This window comes from Martes martes (genome assembly GCF_963455335.1).
Source record: "Martes martes genome assembly, chromosome: 3".
Taxonomy (NCBI): Eukaryota; Metazoa; Chordata; class Mammalia; order Carnivora; family Mustelidae; genus Martes; species Martes martes.
Window position 1 is genome coordinate 11,340,925 of NC_137890.1, and position 20,050 is coordinate 11,360,974.

Below are 20,050 nucleotides of genomic sequence, written 5' to 3' on the forward strand. Positions count from 1 at the left end.
AGGATCCTCGGATTGGTTGGTTTGCATTTGTGCACTCAAGGGCCCAGGTGTCCCAGGAAGGAGCAGTCCAGTAGGGTCAGCAAGACCCCACCGTGTGAAAGCGTCAGAATATAGAGCATAACAGAGCTTCTATCTAGCGTCTGGTAGGTAACACTTGCAAGCCTGGAGCTGCTGGGTAAGAAGCCAAGTTACCAAGGCTGTGAGGAAGACTCACGAAGGGCCCAAGTGCGGGTACTTTCGTTGACACCCCTAGCTGAGGTTCCTGCCAAAAGCCAGCACCAACGGCCACTAGTCAGAGTGAGGTCCCCCGAGATGGTCCTACACCTGCCATCAAGTAACCCCCAGCCTTTGACCCTTCCCAGCGGAGGCTCCCCACACTGAGGAGCAGAGAAAAGCCATTCCTAGGGTGTTCTGTTCCAAAGCTGGCTGTGAACAGAATCAAGTGTGTTTTCAGCTGCTGGATTTTGGGGGGTCATTTGTTACACAGCAGTAGTGACTCGAATAGCGTGTTATACGTCAACAAAATGTTTGCTTAAGAAGAGAGACGTTTTCTGTGTGTCTGTCACTATAGCACATTATTACTAGTACAGAGGCAATATAATGTTTTCTTTTCTTCTTTCTTTCTTTCTTTCTTTCTTTCTTTCTTTCTTTCTTTCTTTTTTTTTTTTTTTTTTTTTGTCTTCCCAAGGACCTCAGTGTCATGGCTTCCAGCATGGCTAATTCAAGCAGCCCCCTCTCCCATACCAACTCCTGCTTCCTCCCCCTCCCCCCCGCCCAGGGCAGCCAGCCTGGCCCTCTCTCTGTTCCATACAGCCCTTTTGGTCTTCAGTGCACAGGGAAACATCGTCGCCCTAGGCCTTGGCTGGCACAAGGGCAAAAAGATCAACTCAATGGGTGTCTATCTGGTCTACCTGGTGGGTCCGACCTCCTGTTTACCCTTGTCCTGCCCGGAAGGATCACCTATTCCTTGCTGGACTCCAGCTGGCCTTTTGGTGGGGACTCTGCAGGCTGATGGCATTCGCTCTCTATGTGAACACCTACGGGGCGGGGGGTGGTTTAGCTCATGACATGTGTGGGGGCAGGTGGCTGCCTGGCCGTGGTCCGTCCCCACTAGGGCCCACAGCTCCGAAAGGCCAGCCGGGCATGGCTCATCTGTGTGGCTCTCTGGGCGTTGGCCTTGGGGCAGACGGTTCCCCTGTTCCTCCTCCCCATGACCAAGCCCGTGGCGGGCAAGCCGAACTGCATGGAGTATGACAGCATCGAGGGAAATGTCAGGCTGCCCCTCGTGGAGTCCTGTGCACTCAAGATGCATTCAAGATGTGGTCCCCCTCTGCACTAGGCGTCAGCCCCACTGAAGAAATCCCCGATGCCCACGGTTTGTGTCCGCACCTGGCTGGCATGCAGAGCCTACCCTCCCCCACTGTTTGCACGAACCCAGCGTTTACCAAAGGGCGTGGGGTGGCGGGAGGGGACTGGCCAGCCAGCAGGGGGCTAAGGAGCCACCAGAGCACCCTGGTAACCAGAAGGTGTCCTCCTCGGAGAAGGCACACAGGGCTGCCCAGACCTGTCAGTCACCGGACACTACAAGTCCTTCTTCCCCTTCTCTCTAGTGTTCCTCGTAACCTGTCCGCCCTGCACGCCAGGCTTCTCAGCGCCAAAGCCGCTCGGTCGGTTTGTTAGAGCACAGGGAAGCGGGAAGAAGTCACATCCAGAGGGCGTTTGGGAATAGAACGGGATCAGGAACAAGGACCAGGGCTGTGAGATCCGGCGGAAGTGACCACCGTGGGTGGGGAGAGGGAGCCGAGCGGAGACGCACATTTGGTTGGCAACAGCAGCCACAGCTGGACAGCGGTGCCTTGCCTTTCAGGCGTGGTGCTGACAGGTGGGGTGTACAAGAGGGACGCCTGAGTTCCGAGGGCTGAACTCGCCAGGGAGGCTCCGAGGCTGGACTCCGGGTGTGGAATCGTGAGCTCGGGGAGCCAGGAGGGAAAAGCGTGCGGCTGAGGACTCGCCCACACCTGTGCCTCATTTTCCCGTCTGTAACCATTGGGACCGTAATGCCTGTCACAGGGGGTTCCTGTTGGGTGCGGGGAGGTCCATGAATCAATACATAAGTAAGCCCCTTAAAACTAAAGAAATGATTTAAAATGAAAACGGGGAGGGGGGGGGCTGGGTGGCTCAGTGGGTTAAAGCCTCTGCCTTTGGCTCAGGTCATGATCCCAGGGTCTGGGATCGAGTCCTGCATCGGGCTCTCTGCTCAGCGGGGAGCCTGCTTCCTCCTCTCTCTCTGCCTGCCTCTCTGCCTAGTTGTGATCTCTGTCCAAAAAAAAAAAAAAAAAATAGGGGCGCCTGGGTGGCTCAGTGGGTTAAAGCCTCTGCCTTCAGCTCAGGTCAAGATCCCAGCGTCCTGGGATGGAGCCACGCTTCGGGCTCTCTGCTCGGCGGGGAGCCTGCTTCCCCCTCTCTCTGCTTGCCTCTGCCTGCTTGTGATCTCTGTCTGTCAAATAAATAAAAATCTTAAAAAAAATAAATAAATAGAAAATAAAATCTTTAAAATGAAAATGGACAGTGGTCAGTGAAGTTTTCTAAGGGGGCCAGCACAACCCATCTCAGTGGGGATAGCCATCTCATTATGACTGGAACTAGAAGGTTCCAGGGCCCAGGACACGTCCTAGCCCTTAGGGCAGTGGTTCTCCACGCGTGGTCTCTGGACAAGCAGCACCTGGAGACTTGTTAGAAATGCACGTACTTGGGGTGCCTGATGACTCAGTCGGTTCAGTGTCTGACTCGATTTTGGCTCTGGTCATGATCCCGGGGTCCTGGGATGGAGCCCCGCGTCAGGCTCTGCGCTCAGTGGGGGGTCTGCCTCTCCCTCTGCCTCCACGCCCTCAACCAGCTCATGCACACACACATACACACTCTCAAATAAATACATAAATCTAGAGAAAAAAAAAAGAAAGAAATGCATATTCTCAGGCCCCACCCCAGGCCTGCCGCACCAGCCCGTCTGCGGCCGGGGCCCAGCACTCCGAGTTTGAACGAGCCCTCTGGGCAATCCTGCTGCTTGCTCGAGTGTGAGAACCACGCCCTCCGCCCATCAGTGAACTGTGGGCAGCATCTCTCTTACCCACGGTGCTGATTTGCTAAAGCTATTGTTACAAATGACTGTGAACTGGGTGAATTAAAACAGACACTTCACTCTTGCATGTTTCTGGAGGCTAAGTCCAAAATTAAGGGGTTGATAGGGCTGGTTCCTTCTGGGGCCGTGCGGGAGACTCTGTTTCAGCTGCTGGGGACTTGCTGGCGATCTTTGGGGTTCCTTGGCCTGTAAGGTGTTACCCAATCTCTGTCTCCATGTTCATGTGGCCTTCCTGGTGTGTCTCTGTCTTCACATGGCATCTTTCTTTTTCATAAGGACACCAGCCACCTTGAATTAAGCCCACCCTAATGACCCCTCTTAATTCAATCACATCTGCAAAGAACTTACTTCCAGTTAAGGTCATGTTCACAGGCGCTGGGATTTGGGGCTTCATCCTATCTTGAGGGGGGACAAAATTCAACCCATGTCACCCACCCATTTCTGGACACCACTGTTTCCAGACTCTTCTGGGTCCCACCCCAGCCCTAAACTCCCCCAGATCTAAACCCCATGCTGCCTCAGAGCCCTACTGTGAAGGCGAGACTTGGAGGTAGGGGGATGGGGGGGGTCGGGGGATGGGGGTCGGTCTATTTTAAACCCTAGTTGGTTGAAGGAAAGTTTAACTGTGACGGTTTATTTTCTGAGCCCTATCAAAGTAGCCCCATGTCAAAACGGAAGCCTCAGGACGACCCGCACCCTTCCCGTGGGAGATCAGTCCGAAGGCCGCCATGAGGCCCGGACAGCCCTGCAGGTCGGTCGGTGCCCTGTGATGAGGCCCCGAGTCCCACTCCCCGGGGGTGTGCAGAGGGTCCCCCACCAGCGAGGTGTGCAGGGGATTCTGCCACCGTGTCAAGGGGTTCATGACGACTTCTAGGAATCCTAATCCCTTGACATTTTAAGGGGGAAGAGCCGAGAGTTTCAGAAATCTAGCCGGTAGATACCCAAATGTTCCTACGGGCTCTTGGCCTTCTCCAGAAAGCGCGTTTTCACTGAGAATCCCAATTCCTTGGCATTGCCACACACCACAAGGCAACCACCGTCTGGCTTTCACTACAGTTTTCTTTCTCACTTCACCAAGTGACTGCGTAGGGACAGGCCCAGGGACTGAGAAGTTCCTCAGGCGCGTGAGGCTTGTGGGCAGCCGGGCTCAGGGCCAGGCCGTGTCACCCCAGAGACCACGGCCCTGCGGTACACGGGTCAGATCACACCTCGGGCCACACGAACCCCTCATGACGTGGAGGTCCCGGTTCCTCTGCCTTTGTGGAAATCTTGACGGTCTTGGGGCACCTGGTGGTTACGTCAGTGAAGCCTCTGACTCTTGCTATTGGCTCGGGCCTTAATCTTGGGGTTGTTTCTCTCCTTCTCCTTCTGCCTCTCCCCCTCCTGTGCACGCTCTCTCTTTCTCTCCCCAATCAATCAATCAATCAATCAGTCCTTTAAAAAAATCTTGAAAGTCTTGTTTTCTAGTACCGAAGGTCTACACCACATTCCTGTGCCCACATTCTTTGATTCCGAGAAGCCCTGGCGAGTGTTCAGTGGCCCTGCGATGGGATGGGCAGTGGGAGGCGGTCTGTCCTGGGGAGGCGAGGAACCCTCTGTGGGACTGGTAATGCCTGACGTTAATCCCTTTGGTAGGTTGCACAGAAGGGGGAGCAAAGTGCTAGAAACGGCCAGAAATTCAGTCCCAGTAAACATCCACTGGCGGAATCCATGAGTGACGGTGGCCCCAACTGTGGGAGGTGGCTCAGAGAGGTGATGGAGAGCCCGTGCAGAAGGGCAGGCTGGGGACACCCCACTTCTGCAGGAACTTTCAGTTTTGTCTCTGGGCCACTCCTTCTCCTCACCAATCATATCCTTATCCAGCATTATCTAGGTAGGCTCTGGGGACACAGTGGGAATCATGGTGACACAGCCCTTAAAACCCATGGACGGTGTGGACCAGCTGGTGACACACAAGTACAGTCAGACAATGACAGGAGAGTGTTTAATGTCGCAGGGGGACCACTGTAGACTGGGAGAAGAGCCTGGGGAGGCGGGCAGGGAGTGATGAGGGAACAGTAGGCTAGCTGAGGACAAAGCAGAAGCCGGCACCCTATACCTCCCCCACCTTGTGACATGTGTGACATCCCTCGGGCATTCCTGGCTGTCCTAAAGGAAGAACAAATAGTTGACTTGTAGAGACCATGACCCTGCAAGACCTGAGCCTGCCTCCGCTCACAAATGTCCTAGTGATTCACGAGGAAGAGGCTTTCTTACCAACAGCCCAACTTCCAGAGACCCATAACGCAGTCTCTGAAGCCCTAGCATCATCCTCCCCTCCATAAAATTGATGGAGACTGAGGCACAGGGAAATGTAAATAAGGTTAAATTTCTTCTAAACCTAAAGCTCATCGATAAGGACATGTGATGGCAGGAGTGTGACATTCCTCCAGGAAGCTCCCAACTATCTTACTGTTAACACCTTACTGAAAGGAGAAACAACCTTAACTAGAAAATAGCAAAGCCTCCGGTATCCTGTGTTTCTTCTTCTCTCAAACCCTCCCTTTTTCCTTACCTCCCCCAGCCCCGTAGTATAGAATCAGCCGCCCCTCACAACCCCGGGGCAGCAGCTCTGCCCATGGGTCCTGTCCCCGTACTTTAATAAACCACTATTTTGCACCAAAGATGTCTCAAGAATTCTTTCTTGGTCATCGGCTCTTGACCGCACCCCACCGGACCTCACCTATATTCTAAAACTTCATCAGGAGGGCTCCCCGGTTTGGGGTTGGAAGACTGGGTTGATGGTGGGATCATCCCTGATAGGGAATGTGGGAGAAGGTATAGTTTGGGGGTGGGAGAAGGTGGGCAGACATGGAGGTGTCCAAGAAAATGCAGGACATATGTGGCCTGAAGCCAAGAAGAGAGATTTAGGGGGAGGGTACCAGCTGGGGGGGAGATGAGGCAGACGATATTCCCAGAGGGAGTTGAGGGAGACTGTTGTGCGCACCTTGCGGGCCTTGTGATATTTTTCAGGCATGGTGGCCCTACCAGATCAGGAGACACTTGCCATTGAGAAGTTAGCATCTTCCAGTTCCCGAGAGGAGGGGGCACCCCCCCCCCCCACCCAGAAGCACCAGGGAGGGTCAGGAGTCAAAGGGAGCGAAGGGAAACATGACTGAGTTCCCACAGGAAAGGAAGGCACAGTGAGCAGACTTAGGCCAGGCTGGCTTAAATCATTTCGCTGGGCTCTGGTACGTCCAGGGTCCTGGGGTGACTAGGGCAAGGGGGATGTGGCGGGCCTGTCAAAGGCGGGTTCTGGACTCGTTGGTTTGCATTTGAAAAGGACACTCATGAGGGAGTTTTTCTTATCCCCAGGAACTGGGTAACCCTGGGAGGGGCCGTCCCTGCAGGCTCAGCAGGGACCTGGAGGCCAGTGCAGCAGAATTCGGAAGGTAGGAAGGCTTGGTTGGTTAATACAGAGGCCCGGCAAAGCACCGTGGGGAACGCTCGCAGGTAGGGAGGGAAGCAACTGAGAAACCCACAGAAGAGACTGAGAAGTGGCGGGAAAACCGGGAGCGTGATGTTACAAAAGCCAAGAGGGATGAGGAACAAGGAGGAAGCGACCAGCCGCCCAAGGAGGGGCCCTGCGTTTTACGAAACACCGGCCAGCGAGGGTAGAAGCCAAACGCCAGCAGGCTGAGGACACAGGGTCGGCAGGCGTCCAAATAGGTCTCAAGAGACTGGTCTTTAAGGATGAATCAGAGAGGGGGAGAGGGGATGAGGGATGGGATTTTTTTTTTTTTTTAAGCCAAAGAGAAATTGTTATAGTTTCACTCTTGAAGGAAAGGAATCAGAAAAGAGGCTGAAAGTGAAGATATACAAGAAGAAAGAAGACAATGGAGACGAATCTCTGGTGAAGTACATTGTTTTATTTTATTTAGTTATTTTTTTAAGTAGGCTCTGTGCCCAGCATGGAGCCCGACGTGGGGCTTGAACTCACCACCCTGGGATCAAGACCTGAACTGAGATCAAGAGTCAGATACCTAACTGACGGAGCCACCCAGGTACCCCGAAGTTCACCGTTTTAAATAAAACTTTTTTTTTTTTTTTTTTAAGAGGAGAGGAGGATGGGGAGATGCCGAGGGACTTGCACAGTTGGACAGGTTTCCAGCTTCGTGGGAGCATTTCTTTACTAAAGTCAGCTGGGGTAGTCGCACAACATTAAATATGTCAGAATCTTTAGTATTCATTTTCGAAATCAGATGATAGCCTATGACGAGTATCATAATACATGAAGAATACTCCACAAGCGCACCACTGAACGCTTTAGGAAGCGGGTCCATACTGTCGCGGTGCCTGTGTCCACCCCCGATCCCCAGGTGGGCGGGGCGGGGCAGGAAGTGCTCTCAGGGCAGGGAGGCCGCCCCCAGCCCCACAGCTGCCAGGGCCTGCGGGGCACGGCTGGAGAGTCAGTGTTTCCCACACACCTGGCTGCCTCTCCGGCCTATTCGCTGGCCCCGTTACCCCTGGGCTGGGAAGCGATGGCTGCCCTGGTTGTGGGCCTCCCTCCTGCCCCAGCCATCATCACCCTTGTGGAGTGGAGCACGGAGGGTCAGTCCGCCGCGGGCGCGTCCTTCATTCGGTCCCCAAGGGTTTTGTCATGGGATGATCTGTGTTCCCCCCAAATCCATGCTCAAGTCCCAACCCCCGGTACCTCGACTGGGACTGCCTTTGGAGACGGGAGATGTCTTTGAAATGAGGTCGCTGGAGTGGGTCCTCATCCAGGACACGGGTGTCCTTCTAAGGAGAGATTGGGACGCGAGAACACACGGAAGTGAGACCGTGTGAAGACACAGACGGTGGCCGGCCGCCTGCAAGCCAAGGAGGGAGGCCTCAGAAGAGGCCCCCCTTGTCCGCCTCTTGGTCTCAGACTCCCGGCTTCCAGAACGCCGAGGGAACAGACTTCTGGAGTTCAAGGCCCCAGTCTGCGGTACCCGGCCCCAGCAAACCCCGACGGCATTCTTAATCCTTCTCCCTGGTTTAAGGCACATAAAAGGGTCCTGCTCTCCCCGCAGCTTCGCCCCTCCGACCACCTACGGAAAGACAGACAAGGGCCGCCTGTACAGCAACTGTTGTTGCTCCCACTGAGTTTTTGAGGCGCCTCCAGGAGCTTGAGCGTCTGACGTGAGACTGGCACGGAGGCTGGGGAGCGAGCCCGCCGTCCCCCCACACGGCGCCGTGTCGCTGTGTTTTCCCCGCCCAGGTCAAGTCGATGACCCAGATTTATCGAGGGGCTTTCACAGGAGAGCCGCCGCGCATCCTCCGGCCTAACGATGATTTTTCCGACCTGCTGAACGGCCCTGCTGTGTCAAAGGCTTCTGCAGAATCTGTTAATCTTATCTCTTGTTTTATCCCAGCGCTCATCTTTCATATTCACAGACGGTTCTGGTATGTGTGTGGGGATGTGACTGAGAAGGGGAACAGTAACCACAGTCTTCTGATGTCACCTCTCCGGGCAGAGCTGGGGCAACCAGCCAGCTTGGACAGTGGACGAGGTGGCAGGTCGGGTACCTGGAGGCACCTTCCTTGGGAAGCGCCGTCGTGAGAGCCCTGCCCGTCACCTCTCGCCCTTACAGAGCACGCCCACTCCAGGCGGGTGGGGACGACAGGGACACTTTAGAGGGGCCCCTCGCAAGAGGCGGGGTCCGGGCCTGCTGGGCCTCAGGGGGCCTCCGTGAGTCACGGGCAGTTCTGGAACCTGGTTTCATGTGCCAACGGAGGACATGAGTCAAGACGATCGCTGTGTGATTTCTGCGTGAAATCTTGTGAAATCTCGGTTCTGGGTGAACCAAGATCTGTGGGATTTCTGTGAGCCGGACCCGAGGGCTGGTAAGTGAAGCCGAGTTTCCCGTGAGTCCTTCCCGCTGACCTTTGGGGAGCCCCTTTCCAGATTCTCCCCATCTGGAAGGCTCTCTGCTCGTTTCCCGGCGGTCGCGGCTGCCCCACTCGGCTCGCTGGCGGCAGGCCGGGCCTGAGCGGTGCCCGTGGCTCGCACCAGCCGCACATGGGGGTGGCGGGGGCCTCTCCCCGCCCGGTGTTCTTCTGTCCCCACCAGCGCGTGCTGCGTTCCCCGAGGGACGGGGCTGCATCTGTCCCCAGACTCTCACCTTAGCTGTTAGCGAAATCAAATAATTTAAGCAATTATTGTGCAAACCGGTCAAGTACAAAGGCGAAAAGAAGGGTTGTTTTTATAAGAGCTACAGGGAATGCTTCGGCAGGTTTGGTGGAGGTGAACTGCTAACGAAACCAAACCTGCTGTCAGGAGGGGTGTGAGTGTGACAATTACAAGACGTTGGAAAAATGTAACAATCCGGACGAAGCGCACTCTGACTGCTCCGCCGGGTCCTTGTGCCTCCTGGGATGAAGAGATCCGAACTGGGACTCCCAGACAAGGCAATACGGGGTGGGTTATGAAAGACCCAAGTGTCTAATCAGTACAACTATGAGCAGGTTGTTTTTTAATTTTAATTTTTTTTAAAGATTTTATTTATTTATTTGACAGAGATCACAAGTAGGCAGAGAGGCAGGCAGAGAGAGAGGGGGAAGCAGGCTCCCCGCTGAGCAGAGAGGCCGATGTGGGACTCGATCCCAGGACCCTGAGATCATGACCTGAGCCGAAGGCAGTGGCTTAACCCACTGAGCCACCCAGGCGCCCCTAATTTTAATTTTTTAAAAGTATTTTTATTTTTGCGAGAGAGAGAACGCGCACGCGCATGTGCACGTGCTGGGGGAAGGGGTGCTGAGCAGGGAGCCTGACGTGGGCCTCGATCCCAGCACTCTGGGATTGTGACCTGAGCCGAAGGCAGGCACTTAACCAACTGAGCCGCCCGGGGCATCCCCAGTACAACTACAATTTAAAAAAAAAAAAAAAGAAAGAAAGAAAGAAAGAAAAAAGGTCTAGCTACAGTAATACCAGAAGTCTGGAGCACTGAGTCCATTGGCATGCTTTCACTTAAAATATTTAATAAATATTTTTATTAATTAAATTAAATTTAATAAATGGGCTTTATAGACATGTACATATATATTCACGTACAGGTTCTGCTGGCGGCTTTCCAGGATTCCCCGAGGTAAGACGGGAGAGCTCCGGCATTTGTATTAAAAATAGTGGCCATTCCCTTAGAGGGTAGAAATTTCACTATATTTTATGTGTGTAAATTAAACAACACATTCATTTTTGAATTTGAATTCATTTTATTTATTTATTTATTTTAAAAGAGTTTATTTATTTATTTGACAGAGAGAGATCACAAGTAGGCAGAGAGGCAGGCAGAGAGAGTGAGGGGGGAGCAGGCTCCCTGCTGAGCAGAGAGCCCGATGCGGGGCTCGATCCTAGGACCCTGAGATCATGACCTGAGCTGAAAGCAGAGGCTTTAATCCACTGAGCCACCCAGGCGCCCCTGAATTCGTTTTATTTTTAAGTAATCACTACATCCAGCGTGGGGCTCCAACTTACCCACCCCCAGATCTAGAGCCTTCGCTTTTCCCACTGAGCCAGCCAGGTGTCCCTAGAGATGGTGTGTTAATATTGTGTCCTCACACACATTTGCTCACTGGATGCCTGGGGCTGGTGAGGGGAGCTGGGGCGCAGCCCATAGCACAGCCCTTGAGGGGCATTGGGGGGAGGCTGATTATGGTTCTTTCAGCCATCGGTGTTGGAGGCCCCCCCTGCAGAGACTCAGTGGCTTAAGAGAATCCCCGGTTAGCAGTCAGGTACCCCCAGACCATAACTTACAGGACTGGGCTTGTGGGAAATGCTCCCTCCCCATCCGACAGGGGCTGCCTACTGGCCCCTGGCCCCTGATTCCGGACCCCAGGAGCCAGCCCCTCCCTTAGTCCTGGCAGATCTGCTCCCTCCACCTCCCTGAGGTGGACGGCTCTGGACCCCATGTGGTGAGGCTGGGAGCGGACCTGAGGACCGAGGTGCATTCATTTCCACCCAAAGCCCACGCCCAGGCCAGACATCACTGTCCAGGCGGGGGCCCGGGTCTGGTGCTCTTTGAGGGTATCTACCAGGTTTGGACAGGAGGGCTAAGGTTTGAGACCACGCAGGAATCTCTCGGAAAGCATCAGAATCCATGGGTGAGTCCGGAGGAAATGCTGTGCTCTGCCCCCCACCTTAGCAAGGTGTGAGAAGTTCCCCGGGGTTCTCATGCCCGTAGGCTGTGGTCACAGTCCACTTGGGGGTCTGGGGTGCTCCCAAAAGAGGGGGTGCGCTAAGCCTCCCGGTCTAAAGTTCTAGAAGAAGTCTGCAAGCCCGTAAGAGGGATGCAAAATATCTTTGGAAGATTCAACTTTTATTGAATATTTCCTAATACAAAGCTGTGCCTAGAGCATCTACGTAAGATTCTAGAAACAGGAGTAAAACAGACGCTCTGGGTGCCCCAGCCCTCTCTGCTTCCTTCCTCTGCCTCAAAACAAAACAATTATATCCTCAAACTGGTTTTTATCATTCTTGAGTAGTTTTGAGCTCTGAATGTAGAAAGTCCATCAATATTTAAAATGGCCCAGCGTTCCGACAGTCAGAAATAAGAGGCTGGGCAGGTATTGGGCTCTATTTGCTGCTCTGTTCCCATCCAGGCTGTCTCTTCCCAGACGGGACGAGGGCCCCCCACCCGCTGGAGGGGCAACACTTAGCTGCCATACGCATTGGTGTGCCAAGACTTGGCCTGTCCTGGAAAGCCCTCTGGGACCCTTGAGGCTTGATGTGTATGGAAGACCGGGGTCAGTTCCTAGGGACAGAAATAAGGGCTTTCCAAAATCTGCCAGGTAGTGGCAGGACGGAGCATTTCTCGATACAATGAGGTCCTCCTGGTAAAACATCATTACGTAATCTGACAGTAAGCAGTAAGATCTCTGGACAGACAGCTGATAACACAGCAAAAGAACAAAACTGACCTGGGTCCCCCGTGAATAAATGTAAGACAGAAAAGTCAACCAACCGGGCTCGGGGGACTGGCTTCTCCCACCTGGGGGCACAGCACATCTCCGAAGGGGCAGGGGGACCAGAAGGGGAGCAGGGAGCGGGAACCCCCTCTCCCCCCACAACACAGGCCCTCACCCTCGTCTGCCATCTGCAGTCTTCGCACTTCACCGAGGGGCCACACTCAGAATAAGGCTCTAGGGGCCAGCACCCCAGGAACCCACAGCCTCTGTTTAAAGGTCCCAAAGGCATTAAATCGGGCCTGCGGCTTGGGTCCCACCTGGCCGCCTTCAAAAAGGGAGCCTGTCTGCGATGCCAGGTTGACCCTAGGGGGAGACATTGCATCACCCCCACGGGTGCCCTTGGAAGGTTGCCAGGACAGCATCCTGAACTTGTGAAGTGTGGGGAGAGCACCTGTGGTTCTGCAGACGTGCGTTGACGGGGAGAGCTAGGTGGCCATGGCTTTTGGCACATTCTGTGGTTTGGAAAGACAGCTCTGGCCCCACGGAGGAATCCTGGCCTCGTGCAATGAAAGAGTGCGTCCTGAGCTGCCCTCGGACGTTTGCCCTCTCTGTGCCGACAGCAGGGTGGCAGGACTAGCAGAGGAACCCAGGGGGACCTGCCATCCAGTCATTGCTGAGGGGAGCAGGGCAGGAGTCTGCCCTCAGGACCGACCCCAGGGGAAAGTCTGGAGCTTGAGCTGATGGATCTTTCTTTCTCTCCTCCTCTGGCCCCTGCAGATTGCCAGGGGGTTGAAATCCCCCTGGATTTCAGAGCCCGGGGCTGGAGCAGCCCGAGGGAGCCCGGGGCTGGAGCCCCGGGGCTGGAGCAGCCGGAGGGAGAGATGCTAACTTTGGGGGCCTGCCCTGGGAAGGGGCTGAGGGCTGGGGCACAGGCCCTCGGCAGCACAGGAAGGCTGCTTTTAGCCCCCAGCTCATCTGCCCCTGTTCCCCCCGCTCCGGGCTCTTTCAGACCCCACCTCCTCACCTAACGTGGGCTTGAGCCAGATGAATGTCCCCTTCCAGCTCGACCGTTCTAGGAGCCCCGGAACTGCCCAGAGCCAGGATGCCACACTCAGGGAAAGGGTCCGCTTCGCTTGCAGGCGCCTCGGCGGCGGCGCTGCTGAGGCCGGGGCGGGGAGTCGGACGGAGTGGGGTTTGTACACGCCCGGGCCCCGACGTGGAGTTCTGTAGGTTCTGTGCGTGGTGAGCCGCTGTGGGTTACTGGGTCCCCCTGCGATCCGTTTGGCGCTTCTCTTTTTGCCGCAGCAAAGCGGAGGCCCTGAGACATCTGGGTCTGGCCACTGGGGGACGCCCCCCTGCCCGGCCTTGGAGCAATGCCAGGGTCCCCCAGGCACTCTTGTCCTCGTGGGAGGACCAGGTGGGTGTCCGGGGACTGGTGGCACAGGGTGGCCTCCTCCGCAGACCCCGGGGAAGCTCAGAACAGAGACGGAGGGCACGGGTCAGGGTTGGCCTGAAGGCAGCAGGAGGGCCGGAGCTCGGGGGCTAGTTTCTGGGACTGCCCAAGTCACCGTCCGCATCTCTCAGGGTTCTGGAATTCCCATGGCATCCGGGGCTCAGGGACACAAGAAACACAAGTGACCGATATGGCGTCTTTGTGTTTCATAAGCCTCTATCCACTCTCCTCATGCTCCCAGCCCCACCTGGGGCCCCTCATCCTCATTTCCTTCTTTATTAAGAAGCCAGAAACTACCAGAACCTTCTTCAACTTTGCTCCAAGTTTATGACTCCTCTAGCTTCCTTCATTGTCTCCTTTCTCTGGTTCTGGAGGACAGAATATCCTTCCTGGTTCCCAAGGCCAAGCCCTCCTCACGGTTCTGATCACACCCCTTCTGGGCCTAGAGCTCAGGCAGGGTCTCTCATCACCGGGTTGGCTACCTTGACCTACAAGCTGACCCAGGAACAGTCCCCTGTCCCTTTCCTTCCCTGTATTTCCTGGACCAGTGCACACAGCTGACCTCTGCTCTCGTCCTGTCCAGTGCTCCTGCTCTTGTCCTCTGGGCTAGCCATGGCGGGGCTGACACTACCTCTCCCCTTGCCCTCGTCCAGCAGCGTCACCATCCTGATCCCCCCCTAGAAATGCAGGAAATTCACCCTCTTCTTTCCTCTCTCCCTATTTGGTCACCTGCGTTCCTCCGTGATCCCCAGAGCAGGACTCCCAACCTAGGTCTCTAATCCCTGCCTCTTTCCAGATCCATTTCACCCTCTGGTGACCACTTCCCTGGCACCCCGTCTCCCCTAGACCCAAACCAGCTGCACCCCTCCCTTAACCTCTGCCTGAAATGCCCCCTCTGTCCTGTCGAGGCCATTTAGCCATGGTGGCTCCTCTCAGAGACAGCCATATCCAGCAGGTTTGCAAACTCACGTGATTCTGGCCAGTCTTCTCACGGGCAAGACTGCGGTTTCAGAGCTAAAATTTTAGTCTAAGCCAGAAAGCCAATTTCGACTTTACAAACATGCTACAGGGGTTGGGCGATTCTGAAAACGAGCCTTTGATTCCCATGAACGAAAGACCACTTCAGCTTACTGGAGGAAAATAAAACTCAAGTTCATGGTGTAGACCCTTCCGTTTCCACTTAGGAACCACTGGCGCAGGAACCGGAACTCTGAAAAAATTCTAGGTGGTGGGGGAACGTGTGCGTTTACAATTTTATGCTCAATTTCCCTGATTTTTTTTTTCCCCTTTCTAATCTCAAACTCAGTCTAGATTTAGGGTCAGGACTTTAAAAGTAGACTTTCCTTATTAAAAAAAAATACTAGATGTATTAAAATATTTTTAGCATATTGTAAATTTAAAAAAAAGTAGACTTTCCTTAATTTGGGAAGAGAGGAAATGGGGGTGGGGGATTCGCCAGAGACCACTTTTTCCTTCTTCCTCTTCTCTTTGCAGTCTGGAATCTGCTTGCTTGGAAACTAGGCCTCATCTATTACTGTTCACACCAAGTCAAGTCCGCATCACCTTTTCTAGACTTTAGGAAACCAAAGCAAATGGCTCGCTGATGCCCCCCTCTGGCATGCGTCACTCTACATTGACCATGAAACAGAGGCTTTTCTTTAGGGGTCCTGTCAGCGTGAGGGATTCCTGGGGGTCTTAACAAGGGGGCTTGTTTTCGGGTATTCAAGCTCCTGCCATCGCCGGCCTCGGCTGGGTTAGAATCCGCAGGGAGAGCAGCGGGCCCGGGACGGGAACTGCAGTGCGGTCCAGACAACGTGCCCGAGGCTGAAGAGTCAAGGGTGTGTGCAGGGTTGGGGGGTGGTCGGGATTGGGATGATCTGGAGGGCGGGGGCGGAGCAAGGGGGCAAAAGGCCTGGCAGTTGCTTGTGAAGGATGGGTGGCTGGAGGCTGCTGGAACAGAGGCCGGGAGTCGGGAAAAACCGGACACGCAACGTGCTCTCCTGGGAGGGCCAGAGGGTGGGTGCGGACTGGCTCACATGTTCCTGCTTGAATGTGCCTCAGTGCACCCGGCCTGTCTCGTATGAGCCACTGGCCTGTGAACGCAGCCGGGGATGCTCGGCCCGGCGACCGTCAGCCTGACACCCTGATGTGGGGAGACTCAGATCAATATCGGGGCCTGTGCGTGGGACCAGCTGGGCTCCCGGAAAGTCGTCTCAGCCCTCATTCTGAGCAGCCTGAGGGCCCCAGCAAGCCTAAGGATGGGGCCTCACGGGGCCAGGAGCAAAGGGACTTTTCTCACTTCCAAAAAAAAGCACCCGAATCTTCTGAAGAAAGAGCAGCACTGCCCCCCCCCCAAAAACACCCAAAAAACTAGTGGTAAATTATGCAGCTTAGAACAAAATTTTATTTAGGTAAGTCTAATAAAAAAATACCACAAAGTAAAACACATTAAAAACTTTATTATAAGTATTACACTTGTCCAAATTTGCATCAATTTGATACATTTCTGCTCCTTTCACAGAACACGAGAGTCACATAATTGCCTTTGATCTCAACAGTCCCCCTGCTGGAGACCCTGCGTGCTCGCCGTGGCCCACCCCTGCCTCACTCCTTCCTGCGGCTCCTTCCTGCGGCTCACGCTGACAGCCCAACAGCCAGAGCGCCGGGCCCTGCTCTGCTCCAGGGAACCCCCCTGCTCTCTCCGTCCTGTTACCACCCCCAGCCTGAGAGGCTAACTGTACATATTCTGAGGGCGAGGAACCCCAGTTAGGTTTCATAGAGTATTCTGGAACCTTACATTGGGACCTGATCATCATCACTTTCTGTAATAGAAGTGAGGAGGAGGAGTTAGATTTCCTGGACTGAAATGGGCCAGACCCATGTGGGGCAGGATTTGCTTCTCTTGCTTCTCCCTCCTCGCCCAGGCCTGACCCAGACTGAGCGCAGCAGACCTGTACTGCTCACCCCCCAGGGAAAGGGGGACACCAAACGGCCACTGGGGTTGGAAAGCAAATTTGAGGAAAAAAACAGTGATGAGAAAAGTCTGTAAGGAGTATTTTGCCATCTTCTTCCTGAATAACATTCCCCTTTCCCCTGTCGTGGCGTTTATGATCAGCTATAATGCAGGCCGACACAGTACGGTGAAAATAATAATACGATACTAGCAATGACTTCCCATTGGGGGTGCCAGTCAATTGCTTACATAAATCTGCAGTTCTAATGCATCTTAAACACATCAGGAATGAGTGACGATTGGCCAAACTCAGGAAAATGCCCCATAAAAAAATAAAGATAAAAAATACATGCTGATTTAATGGCAAACTTATTTTCGAGACTTTTTTAAAAACGGTAATGGCCTTGGAATTACGGGAGGAGTGACAGGGACCGCCGCAGGCCCGCGAGAGCACGGGAGAAGTCAGCCAGGGAGGGCGCGGGGGGCCCGGGCTGCCTCGGTGGCGGGGCTGCGCCCGCTGGGGGTGGGCAGCCGCTCGGCCAGTGTCTGTGCAGCCGTCCAGGACCCTCAGTGCTGCAGCAGGAAGTTGGTGGCCACATTCAGGTCATTGTTCGAAGCTCTCAGGGCTTCTAGAGCATCGCCCCGGGAAAATCCCATCTCCATGAGCCGGGCAACCTGGAAACAGAAACATAACCGGAAAGCCAATGAGGCTGGCGACGCGACTACTAACCCACCAGCCCCCGAAACGTTCCTTACGAGGGTTTTGTTTTCAAAACAAGAACCCTAATTTTCATTTTAGTGTGAAATCTGATTTTTTAAAAAATGTTAAATGGGCACGGCATTTCAAAGTGCTTACCATATAGCTAACAAGTACAATTATTTCATTTATTCCTCATTTTAGAGACAAGGAAGAAGCACCCCAGGGTCCGGTGACCTGCCAGGACAAGCAGAGGGTGGACGAGCCCCCGGGATGCCGCCAGGAAAGCCGGTCTGTTCACGCAGCCCGGCGCTCACACGGCTTTGCACGCTCCTTTGGTATCAAATCTGATTCCTGTCAACTTCTCAAGTCACGTTTCCTTGCACACGAGAACAATCGCTTAACAGAAGATTATCCCTGATGCTGGCAGACACCGGTGACAAAAGCGCGTGCAGGTTCCCGGAACCACCCAGCCAGAGAGGGTCCCCTGGGTGCCCACACCTCGTTAACCTTCCACATGAGTTGTGGCATTTGCTGAGTTTCTGGCTGGGGGGCGGGGCAGAGGGCTCCCTGGGCAGCAGCAGAGAACCACGCACAAAGGGGGTGAGGCCTGGGGCAGAAGCTGGGGGAAGGAGGTGGCTAGCGTCACCGAGCGCAGGGAGGATGAGGCTTGCGTTTTCTGGACCACAAATCCCGAACCTGTGACTAGAGGTTTCCTGTACTCACGCATACGGTTTCTAGTGAAGTGGGCAGTGCCACTCGAGTTTGCTGGTAACCGACTTTCCCATTTAAAAATGTGCCATAAAGACATTTATGACCCCAGACGAGCCAAAGAAAGCTCTTCTTTGTACTTTTGTTGAGACATACATTTGCAATATGTAATGAAAAGTGACACAAACTGTTGAGATTTTCACCACATGTGGGTGAAAGAGGCCTTTGTGGACTGAGAACTTTGTCACCGTTTCTAACCTCTCCTGTGGAAAACAACGCGCTCGGTGCGAAGTGGAAAGAAAGCGCCTGATACCGCCCTCCTTCCCCGGCTCGGGGAGTCGGGGCGTGCGTGAGCAGGGCAGGGGAGAGCAGGGCGCAAGGGGCCGAAGTGAGGAGGAGAGGGAGGAAGGGGGCAGGGGAGGAGGCTGGGGTCACGTCTCCGCACCGCCCGAACGGAGCCTTAGGAGAGAGGTTAATCCTGGGGAGAGGACGCGGACAGGCAGGGGCACTTCTCAAAGCTGCTGTCTTTCAAACCGAGGCTGTGATCCCTCATTTGTGCGTCACGAACGCTTAGTGGGTTAAGGTTAGCATTAAAAAATGCACGTAGTGAGGGTCTTTCTTCCATAGAACTCATTTCAGTTCTCCATAGGCACACACACGTGTGCCGTGTGCCGTGTTTCCTACTGTGGGCTGTGGTCAGAGACATTTGACAGCTGTTCTCTATGGGAACGGCCGGGGCCTGGGAAAAGGGCCGTGGGCGAGCGTGGCCCCCACACGCGGGAGACCCGAGGTCCCGCAGGTCGTGACCAGCTCCACGCCCCGGGCTGATGGACAGTGCAGACAGAATGGGAGGAATCTTCTGCTTTCATTTCCTGCCCAAGGAAAGAACCACCTTCCCCAGAATGTCACACACACTCCCCACTAACCGGCTAGGATGGAAAGTTCTTCCTCAATCCAAGACTCTGCCTCTCACTAGCTGCCCTCCGTGGGACGTCAAAGGTCCTAATCTTGCCCTTTGAAATAACAGACGACAACCCTATTCCCTTTTCTGCATGAAGCACTTCGAGTGTCTGAAGGCTGCCCCCCCCACTCTCCCCTATTTCTCTAGGCCAGCACCCCAACTCCTGGTCTGGCCCAGGCCCTGTGGAGCCCGGCCCCGCCTTCACTGCTGGTGCTTCCTCCTCTGGCCTGGCTCGCTCTTCACCCGCAGGCTCTGGGGGCGCCCGGCCCTTTCCCATTCTCCCAGACTGGAAGGAACCCCAGAGAATTCTGTGGCTCCACCGACCTCTGTCCTGTGTTCACCACGGTTGTGACTTTTCCCTGTAACTGCAGGGAGGCCGCTCGCTGCCACCGTGCCGTAAGCCTTCTGAGAACAAGGGAATAAAGGCCGCGCTGCTTTACTCATTCCTGCGCCTCCGGACCCGACACGATCAAGTGCAGCGCTCCCGTCGATGCCCGCCACCGCTGGCCTGGGGTCGCAGCCCTCAGTGCAGTGGGGAGCACGTCCGCAGAGGGCCCGTGCGCATGCGCGCGTGCTCCCGTGCATGCAGCCACATCATACGGGTGTAGCCAGTTATGCCGGCGCCTGCTAAAAACACTCAGGTATTTTCACCTGAAAGGCTCTCAAGCCAGGCTTCTCCAATCCTATCCCGAAAGCTGTACTTGCTCTCCTGGGGTCAGAACTGCACGCATCTCCGTTAAATGGCCTCTGGTCATTTTCTAGATAACCAAAATGGATTTCAGTTTAAATTCTGTTGTCTCCTAGGTTACTCAGCTCCCTCAAAACTGTGTCGTCCCCGAGTCTGGTTAGCAAACTTCTGCAAGGTCCCTCAAGTTCTTATTGATGAAAATACCAAGCAGGCAAAATCGGAGATGGGCCCAGAACTCACTCGAGACCTCCCTTTCTCCTCGAGTGGTTAGCCAACAATTTCTTTTAGAGATTTTTAACCATTTTAAAACCCACTTCATATTGTCTCCGTCCATTCCACATGTCACCACTGTATCCCTCACAGTGGCAAGATGTAGTCAGATGTCTTGATGACATCCTGTGCTAGCAGGAGCAGGGCTGTGCCTACAGACCGCAACACTCTTAACACTCAAGGCATCTGCCTGATCATCTGTTTCAGGCTCCGCAGACATGAAACATCAGTTTTGCCATTTGATCACCAGAAT

General features: G+C 54.5%; 1 protein-coding gene and 1 pseudogene across 3 annotated transcripts in view; one reads left to right on the forward strand and one right to left on the reverse strand.

Annotated features, from left to right (window-relative positions):
• Nucleotides 1–700: 700 nt before the first annotated feature.
• Nucleotides 701–1,339, forward strand: LOC308340194 (G-protein coupled receptor 183-like; annotated as a pseudogene). Its single transcript has one exon. The product of its transcript is annotated as a G-protein coupled receptor 183-like (transcript).
• A 14,617-nt stretch (nt 1,340–15,956) lies between these two features.
• The window catches only part of UBAC2 (UBA domain containing 2), a 171,751-nt gene continuing 167,657 nt past the window's right edge, over nt 15,957–20,050 (reverse strand). For both annotated transcript variants that reach the window (XM_080798195.1, XM_080798196.1), the window contains one exon: nt 15,957–17,145. In XM_080798195.1, coding sequence (XP_080654321.1) covers nt 17,038–17,145 — 108 coding nt within the window. In that variant the 3' untranslated portion in view covers nt 15,957–17,037. The remainder of the gene's footprint in view (nt 17,146–20,050) is intronic.